Below are 10,238 nucleotides of genomic sequence, written 5' to 3'. Positions count from 1 at the left end.
ATACATAGGGTTGCCGTGCACTACTGCTGACCGCTGCCCTATACTGCAGCAGTCCTTCAGCGGTATAGGGACTGACGCACAGTCTGCTAAACACTAACACACAACCTGCTTGGTCCACAAAAGTTTTTATAAGGACTGGTAACTTGGTATAGGGTGCTACGGTACATAGGCCTGAGTGCAGTACAGTCTGCTGTTCTGTAAGGACCGCTATCGGTCCACAATACATAGGGTTGCCGTGCACTACTGCTGACCGCTGCCCTATACTGCAGCAGTCCTTCATTGGTATAGGGACTGACGTACAGTCTGCTAATCACTAACACACAACCTGCTTGGTCCACAAAAGTTCTTATAAGGACTGGTAACTTGGTATAGGGTGCTACGGTACATAGGCCTGAGTGCGTTACAGTCTGCTGTTCTGTAAGGACCGCTATCGGTCCACAATACATAGGGTTGCCGTGCACTACTGCTGACCGCTGCCCTATACTGCAGCAGTCCTTCATTGGTATAGGGACTGACGTACAGTCTGCTAATCACTAACACACAACCTGCTTGGTCCACAAAAGTTCTTATAAGGACTGGTAACTTGGTATAGGGTGCTACGGTACATAGGCCTGAGTGCGTTACAGTCTGCTGTTCTGTAAGGACCGCTATCGGTCCACAATACATAGGGTTGCCGTGCACTACTGCTGACCGCTGCCCTATACTGCAGCAGTCCTTCATTGGTATAGGGACTGACGTACAGTCTGCTAATCACTAACACACAACCTGCTTGGTCCACAAAAGTTCTTATAAGGACTGGTAACTTGGTATAGGGTGCTACGGTACATAGGCCTGAGTGCGTTACAGTCTGCTGTTCTGTAAGGACCGCTATCGGTCCACAATACATAGGGTTGCCGTGCACTACTGCTGACCGCTGCCCTATACTGCAGCAGTCCTTCAGCGGTATAGGGACTGACGCACAGTCTGCTAAACACTAACACACAACCTGCTTGGTCCACAAAAGTTTTTATAAGGACTGGTAACTTGGTATAGGGTGCTACGGTACATAGGCCTGAGTGCAGTACAGTCTGCTGTTCTGTAAGGACCGCTATCGGTCCACAATACATAGGGTTGCCGTGCACTACTGCTGACCGCTGCCCTATACTGCAGCAGTCCTTCATTGGTATAGGGACTGACGTACAGTCTGCTAATCACTAACACACAACCTGCTTGGTCCACAAAAGTTCTTATAAGGACTGGTAACTTGGTATAGGGTGCTACGGTACATAGGCCTGAGTGCGTTACAGTCTGCTGTTCTGTAAGGACCGCTATCGGTCCACAATACATAGGGTTGCCGTGCACTACTGCTGACCGCTGCCCTATACTGCAGCAGTCCTTCATTGGTATAGGGACTGACGTACAGTCTGCTAATCACTAACACACAACCTGCTTGGTCCACAAAAGTTCTTATAAGGACTGGTAACTTGGTATAGGGTGCTACGGTACATAGGCCTGAGTGCGTTACAGTCTGCTGTTCTGTAAGGACCGCTATCGGTCCACAATACATAGGGTTGCCGTGCACTACTGCTGACCGCTGCCCTATACTGCAGCAGTCCTTCATTGGTATAGGGACTGACGTACAGTCTGCTAATCACTAACACACAACCTGCTTGTTCCACAAAAGTTCTTATAAGGACTGGTAACTTGGTATAGGGTGCTACGGTACATAGGCCTGAGTGCGTTACAGTCTGCTGTTCTGTAAGGACCGCTATCGGTCCACAATACATAGGGTTGCCGTGCACTACTGCTGACCGCTGCCCTATACTGCAGCAGTCCTTCATTGGTATAGGGACTGACGTACAGTCTGCTAATCACTAACACACAACCTGCTTGTTCCACAAAAGTTCTTATAAGGACTGGTAACTTGGTATAGGGTGCTACGGTACATAGGCTTGAGTGCGGTACAGTCTGCTGTTCTGTAAGGACCGCTATCGGTCCACAATAGATAGGGTTGACGTGCACCACTGCTGACCGCTGCCCTATACTGCAGCAGTCCTTCAGCGGTATAGGGACTGACGTACAGTCTGCTAAACACTAATACACAACCTGCTTGGTCCACAAAAGTTCTTATAAGGACTGGTAACTTGGTATAGGGTGCTACGGTACATAGGCTTGAGTGCGGTACAGTCTGCTGTTCTGTAAGGACCGCTATAGGTCCACAATAGATAGGGTTGACGTGCACCACTGCTGACCGCTGCCCTATACTGCAGCAGTCCTTCAGCGGTATAGGGACTGACGTACAGTCTGCTAAACACTAATACACAACCTGCTTGGTCCACAAAAGTTCTTATAAGGACTGGTAACTTGGTATAGGGTGCTACGGTACATAGGCTTGAGTGCGGTACAGTCTGCTGTTCTGTAAGGACCGCTATAGGTCCACAATAGATAGGGTTGACGTGCACCACTGCTGACCGCTCACCTATACTGCAGCAGTCCTTCAGCGGTATAGGGACTAAGAGTTTTGTCACAGGGTCATTTAAAAAATGACATGCAGAGGAAGAGGCAGGCCCTTCCGCAGGGGTGGTAGGGGTAGGGCAGGAGCAACAGGCTTGAGCCAAAGTGGGAAGTTGCAGAAGGTGCGTTCAATTACTTTAAAGGATGCACCAGACTTGGTTGAGTGGCTCGCTCAGCCTTACTCTTCTGCACCCTCCTCATCCTCTCGATCTGCACCCTCTTCTTCACTCTCTGCTATGTGCACCCCCAAAGACACTACCACCAACAACACGACCACCACCACCACCACCACATACCTTCCGCTTGAGTCACTGGAATTATTTTCCGATCCATATCAAGAGGACATTTCTGATGCGCAGCCACTCTTGGTATTGGATCAGGAAGAGGAGGTAGCAACAAGCGCTACTCAGCAGTCTGACGCCAGTACCCAGATCAGCCCAAGGAGGAGGTTGGTCCCCGGTGTTGCTGCCTACTCTACTTATAGCGGTGGGGAAGGTGACGTTGATGATGACGTGTCTAGTGATGTCACGTGGGTGCCCACAAGAGAGGAAGAGGAGGGGAGTTCAGAGGGAGATATGGACCAGCAGATAGGGAGGAGAAGCAGCAATGACTTACATTGCACAGCAGGGACAAAGCAGACTGCAAATGTATCAGGAGCGAGTCATCGACCATGTACGGTCACATCTGGCGCTCCCAGGACACCGGCACATGGCTCCGCAGTGTGGGCTTTTTTTAACGTGTCCGCTGCTGACAATAGCGTTGCCATCTGCAATCTTTGCAGTCAACGCGTTAGTCGCGGTAAGCCCAATACTCACCTAGGGACGACCGCCTTAAGAAGGCACATGAGCAGCCATCACCGAGCCCAGTGGGAGCAACGGAACACACAAAGCCACACTGCAGGCTCTCACCGTCCAGCCTCGTCTTCTACTTCTCCTTCTCCTCTCTCCTCACAATTGTCCTCCACTCCACCTTCCATCACGCCAAGCTCACATTTTTCTGCAAAAAGGCAGGCTTCCGTGGGCCTAATGTTTGAGCGTAAAAAAATGATGACGCCGGATAACCCTCTTGCCCAACGGTTGGCGGCTGGCTTGTCAGAACTCATAGCCCGCCAACTACTGCCATATAAACTGGTGGACTCGGAGGCCTTTCGCAAATTTGTGGCCATTGGAACACCACAATGGAAGGTCCCAGGAAGGAAGTATTTCTCAGAGAAGGGCATCCCAGAGCTATATGGCCATGTTCAGCGGCAAGTGAATGTATCTCTGGCACACAGTGTCGGTGCCAAGATACATCTGACCACAGACACGTGGTCTAGCAAACACGGGCAGGGAAGGTATATCAGTTTTACTGCCCACTGGGTGAACCTTCTGACGGCCGTCAAGCATGTAACCCGTGGCACCCGTGTAGATTTGGTTTTACCGCCACGGATTGCATGCAGGCCTGACTCTTCTTCTCCTCCTCCTACTCCATCCTCCTCCCTCTCCTCCTCAGCTGCCTCCTCCTTTTCCGCTGCTAGCGTCTCTTCCACTGCACCGCCCAAGCTCCCCAGAACCTATTCCACATGCCAGGTGAGACGTTGCCATGCCGTGCTGCGTCTGTTGTGCCTGGAAGCAAAGAGCCACACTGGCCCGGCACTCCTTTCAGCTTTGCGTTCACAGGCAGATGAGTGGCTAACACCGCTCAATTTGACAGTTGGTAAAGTGGTGTGTGACAACGGTGCCAATCTGCTTAGCGCATTGAAACAGGGCAAAATCACGCACGTGCCGTGCATGGCACACGTCTTAAACTTGGTCGTGCAGCGATTCCTTGTCAAATACCCTGGGGTCCAGGACATCTTGCGGCAGGCAAGGAAAATCTCGGCCCATTTCAGAAGATCTTACACGGCCATGGCTCGCCTTGCTGACATTCAGCGGCGACACCATCTGCCGGTCAGACGTCTTATTTGCGATTGCCCGACGCGATGGAACTCAACCTTCTATATGCTTGATAGGCTGCTCCAGCAGAAACGTGCAGTTAACGTCTACCTGTATGAACTCTGCGAAAGAAACGGTTCTGGGGAGCTGGGTTTTTTTTCACCGCGCCAGTGGCTGCTCATGCGCGACACATGCAGACTTCTGCGGCCATTTGAGGAGATCACCAAACTGGTCAGTCGCAGCCATGGCGCCATCAGTGACATGGTACCTTATGCCTTCTTTCTGGAGCGTGCATTGCGTCGTGTCATTGATCAGGCTGTGGAGGAGCAGGAGCGGGAAGATGAGGAAGTCGCAATGCTGGATGAATTCCCAGGGGGGGCTACTCTATCTGAGACAAGTCAACAACAGGAGTCTGATGAGGAGTCAGAGGAGGATGGTGCCGGGGCGGATGAGCAGGAGCAAGAAGAGCATGCTTTAAACCTTTCTGGGATCCCTGTTGTGCGAGGATGGGGAGAGGAGAATGAAGAGGACGACATTATCCTGGATGATGAGCAGGAGCCAGGCCACCACACCGCTTCCACTTTAGTGCAAATGGGGGCCTTCATGCTCCAGTGTTTTAATAGGGACCCCCGTATAAAAAGCATGAGGGTCAAGGACCAGTACTGGGTGGCAACGTACTTAGACCCCCGGTACAAACACAAAATGGCGGAAATGTTACCGCCGTCGCAGAGGGCTGTCAGAATGCAGCACTTCCAGGCCTTGCTTCGAGAAATGCTGCATTCTGCTTTTGCGTGCGCTGGCAGAGGAGCAATTCCCACTCCCAGAGAAGGATTTGCGGGTACCAATCCAACAGCGCCTGCAAGAAGAGGCCGGTTTGAAGATGTGTTGGTGACTTCGGATATGAGGTCATTCTTTCAGCCGACCCATCGACAGGTGTCATCCGGATCCAGCATCAGGGAACGCCTAGACCGTCAGGTGTCCGACTACATTGGGTTAACGGCCGATGTGGACGCTCTGAGGAGTGATGAACCCCTAGACTACTGGGTGGGCAGGCTTGACCTCTGGCCAGAGCTTGCCCAATTTGCAATCGAACTGTTGGCTTGCCCCTCATCCAGTGTCCTGTCCGAAAGGACGTTCAGCGCAGCAGGGGGGATTGTGACCGATAAGCGTACTCGCCTAGCTCACCACAGTGTTAACTACCTCACATTTCTAAAAATGAATGAGGCATGGATCTCGGAGGAATTCAACACATGTGATCAGTAGACCATGTATATGTCTATAAACAATTTTTGGAATCAAGCACACAGACCTTCTTAATTCATTTGGCTCACTTCCCTGACCCAAAAAAGCACACCGTACTATATGCCCCTACCCTCCTCTTTGAAGAGGTTGAGCGGTGTCATATTTCTACTGGGGCTGCTTATTATGAGGGGTTCCCACCATCCCTGTGCTGTGCTGACTTCCTCCTGGGTGTTCTTATTATGAGGGGCTCCCACCATCCCTGTGCTGTGCTGACTTCCTCCTGGGGGTTCTTATTATGAGGGGATCACACCATCCCTGTGCTGTGCTGACTTCCTCCTGGGGCTGCTTACGGTGCTGCTGTCAGCGCTGTATGTCACGGAGCTGCTGTCAGCGCTGTATGTCACGGAGCTGCTGTCAGCGCTGTATGTCACGGAGCTGCTGTCAGCGCTGTATGTCACGGAGCTGCTGTCAGCGCTGTATGTCACGGAGCTGCTGTCAGCGCTGTATGTCACGGAGCTGCTGTCAGCGCTGTATGTCACGGAGCTGCTGTCAGCGCTGTATGTCACGGAGCTGCTGTCAGCGCTGTATGTCACGGAGCTGCTGTCAGCGCTGTATGTCACGGAGCTGCTGTCAGCGCTGTATGTCACGGTGCTGCTGTCAGCGCTGTATGTCACGGAGCTGCTGTCAGCGCTGTATGTCACGGAGCTGCTGTCAGCGCTGTATGTCACGGAGCTGCTGTCAGCGCTGTATGTCACGGAGCTGCTGTCAGCGCTGTATGTCACGGAGCTGCTGTCAGCGCTGTATGTCACGGTGCTGCTGTCAGCGCTGTATGTCACGGAGCTGCTGTCAGCGCTGTATGTCACGGAGCTGCTGTCAGCGCTGTATGTCACGGAGCTGCTGTCAGCGCTGTATGTCACGGAGCTGCTGTCAGCGCTGTATGTCACGGAGCTGCTGTCAGCGCTGTATGTCACGGTGCTGATGTCAGTGCTCTGTATTACGGTGCTGCTGTCAGTGCTCTGTATCTCCTGCACCCTCTTGTTTGCCTACCCTGGTCCCTGACCTTCCCTCTCCTCCATTGCCTTCATTAGCTCCATAGTCCTGAATTGTCAGAACAATTTCCCAAATAAAAAAAAAATGCTTGTAGTTATCGATCCCAAATTCACCTCATACATGTATTATGCTATTGTCCAGGTGGTGGGACTACGTGCTACCCCCTAATAATTACCCCGTGGCCGCAAATTCGACCTAAAGGTTTGCGAAATTCGCCTCCCATTGAAGTCAATGGAGCCCGCGGCGAACGGTCGTTTTCGCGAACGTTTGTGCCCGTTCGCGTTTCGCGTTCGCGAAACGTCCCGTCGGAAGTTCGTCCATCACTAGTGTTTATACAATGTTACAAAAGTCTGTGAGTCTCCAAAACATATTTCACTTTAACAAGCAATATTGATCAGTGTTTTTTTCTCTCAAACCGCCTTTCCTTCACCACACCGCTGTGAAATGTGATTCCTCTCCCCCTTGTGTGAATTAACTCACCGACTAAATCAGCCTCACATTCAACGTGTTTGGCAGAAAAGCGCTTTCCAAACCCTTTTTGCAGGGATGTGGATGACAGGCATACAATCCTTCACTTCAGCGGGAGAAAAGCTGACCCAATTGACACTTTCATAGACAGTGCTCTCATGAAATAGAAAAAAGGAAATGCTCCCATAGCGTGATACCATAAAAAAACTTTTAATCACACATAAGAAGATCCTCTTAAGTTACTCTCACATTTAAAAACTTGTAACCATGCCAAATAAGTCAAGCCACAGCACACTTCAACACAGCTGATTGCCAAAGCATTGGGGATTTTTAGCGGACCCAGGGTATGCGAGACACACTTTTTAAATCTCTTACCGCTCCTTGGCCTCGCCAGCACCTTGTGAAGATAGACGTGAGCCGTCCGATGGTTCTTCTCGCTCTCAGTTACCTAGTGGCCACGCCCCTAGGGGGAGAGGAATCACATTTCACAGCGGTGTGGTGAAGGAAAGGCGATTTGAGAGGAAAAAAAACACTGATCAATATTGCTTGTTAAAGTGAAATATGTTTTGGAGACTCACAGACTTTTGCAACATTGTATGAACACTGCATATGCTCTGCAATACTCCCTGAGGAGTGTTTAAATGTATAGTGTGAACTATCACTTATTCACTGGGTTATTTATTTTTATTTCATGTTTATTTACTATTAATAATTTTTTAATTTTTTATTTATGTATATATTTTTTTTTTAGCTATATCTGATGCACTTTGTAGTATAATATTTAGTGGGGTAACAGTCACTTGGTTTAGCGCCACGTGTTTCAATTATTTATAATAGGAACAAATACACAGAAAAAAACAATACATATGACCTTATATGTCTCCTTGACCAGTATTTGGGGGCTTAGAATTCATTAGTATGCCACAATATGAACCAACAATAATAAAGAAAAACAAAATATACAGTTTCCCCAGCAATCCTCAGACCAGTTGTGTGACCAGTAGGGTCCTCTTCCATTTCCCAAGCTTTGGGTAATCCTCTATGTTGTAGAGCATAGTGCTCATTTTATGTCATAAGTGCCTTTCTCTGTAGTCTTGTTCTGTGAGCCCAGATCAGTATGTTGATGTACTCCTGGGAGTATGTCCACAATGTCTAAGATTCACATTTGGGATCTCTCCACCTTGAAGAAAACCTTTAATGATGAATGAAGGACCGAACTGGAGATAGTGAGCATACCTCCCAACATCAGAACTTGAAAACGGGGGGATAAAATTCCATGAAGCTAAATATTGGGTGTTAACGGTGTTTAAACATTTGGATCAGCATGATTTGACAGGAAAGTTCAGTAATATCAACCTGCATATTGTCTCTGTATGGAATTCCTCTGTAGTAAGTGTCTATCAATGTATTGCAGTAAATAACTTTTATACAACATTCAGAGCAATTTAATTTAATACAATGCACTTTACACTAGAAATTTGAGAATTTTATAATAGAAAATCTTTCACTATTTATTGTAATTTTTTTGTTGTCCATGAAAAAAGACTCTTGATATTACCATACTCCAAGTAAAGCCTCAATAGAGCTCATGAACTAAAAATAACTGAGGCGTGACGTTTTTCATTGCTAGCGTCACAGATTTCGGTATCCAAATGTCATGCAAAATGTGAAGCAAACAAATCTATCCTTAATATATCCTCAGTATCGTATCTCACAGAGCAGACTGTGTCAAAACCTTCTGTCACTTATCTACGGAGACACCACATTCTCTGTTAACAGTTCTTATTACTTTGAAGAAAACATGAATTCAGTTTTTTTTATTTCTTCATTAATTCTTATTTGTGCTTTGATCTTCTTTGGGATCTTTGTGAATGGATTAATTTTTGCAAAAAACTTAATTGGTTGGTTGCAAAGTAAACAAGTACAAGCTATTGACATAATCATGGCAAGCCTGGGCTTGATGAGGATTATTTTTCTCATGTATTCGGTTTTTTCTCTTTTATTATTGATTTCTGATGAGATAAGCAATTTTTTTAAGATAACTATTCCCTATATTCTAACCACACAAGTATTTGTAGAGTTCTGCAGCCTGTGGTGGGGCACTGTGCTCTGTGTCTTCTACTGTGTAAAGATCACCGACTACAGCAACAGATTATTCATCAAATTCAAGATGAGAATCTCTGGGATGGTCCCCTGGCTTCTTCTGGGTTCAATGATGGTGTCTCTTCTTTCCAGTTTTCCATATGGTTGGTGTGTATATTCCTTTTACAAGGTAAATTCCACCCATATTTACAATGGAACAAGCAGTGAAGATACACATCTACACATAAACTATGTCGTTATATATATTATCTTTGCGTCTGGATCCTTTGTCCCACTTCTCATCTTTTGTGTAGCCATTTTCTTTTTGGTGGTACCACTCGTCAAGCACACCCGAAATATGCGCAATAATAACACTGGATTTACAAAAGGTCAACTTGATGTCCATTTAAGCGCTATTAGGAATATGTTTTCATTTTTAATCTTTTATATCCTTTTTTTTATGAGTAAAATGTTGTTGCCCTTAAGTTTTCAGGAACACAATTCTTTTTTTACTATAGTATGCTATTTTTGTCTGGTTGCCTACCCAAGTCTGCACTCTGTTGTATTAATCATCAGTAATGTTAAACTGAAACGGTTCATTATTGATGCCCTCCCCTGTTTAAAGTAAAGCAATTCACATTATTATATTTTTATATTAGCAAAACTATTGGCTTTTGGGGGCGAACTGTAAGGTGATGGTTTCAGAACAATATCATTTTATTATGTGGACCGCAGAGACATTTTACTTGGTGACTTGAACTATGAGCCATTTTTACTCCTGGTTGTATGTGTTTCCACCAACATACAGAAAGATTTTGAGGTAGAGGAAAATACCTAAACCCAACTCTGATCATTAATCAACTTTATAGGTATGGACGTCCTGCCCCAGGGGACATGTATCAATGGAAAAAAAAGGTCTAAAAATGCCAGTTTTTTCGGGAGCAGTGATTTTAATAATGCTTAAAGTGAAACAATAAATGTGTAATATTC

General features: G+C 47.1%; 1 protein-coding gene across 1 annotated transcript; it reads left to right on the top strand.

Moving 5' to 3' along the window:
- Positions 1–9,108: 9,108 nt before the first annotated feature.
- Positions 9,109–9,876, top strand: LOC143986810 (taste receptor type 2 member 39-like). Its single transcript, XM_077485218.1, has one exon. It carries the CDS (start codon positions 9,109–9,111, stop codon positions 9,874–9,876), a length of 768 nt encoding a protein of 255 aa, XP_077341344.1.
- The last annotated feature ends 362 nt before the right edge of the window (positions 9,877–10,238 follow it).

This window comes from Lithobates pipiens, unplaced genomic scaffold, assembly GCF_037356315.1.
Source record: "Lithobates pipiens isolate NorthernLeopardFrog02 unplaced genomic scaffold, aLitPip1_a1.2 Scaffold_18, whole genome shotgun sequence".
Lineage (NCBI taxonomy): Eukaryota > Metazoa > Chordata > Amphibia > Anura > Ranidae > Lithobates > Lithobates pipiens.
The sequence above is the reverse complement of the archived record's forward strand: the minus strand, read 5'-3'. Positions and strand labels throughout refer to the sequence as shown.

Excerpts from the sequence above, each read along its gene's own strand:
- LOC143986810 (XM_077485218.1), top strand. The coding sequence starts at position 9,109 with ATGGCAAGCCTGGGCTTGATGAGGATTATTTTTCTCATGTATTCGGTT.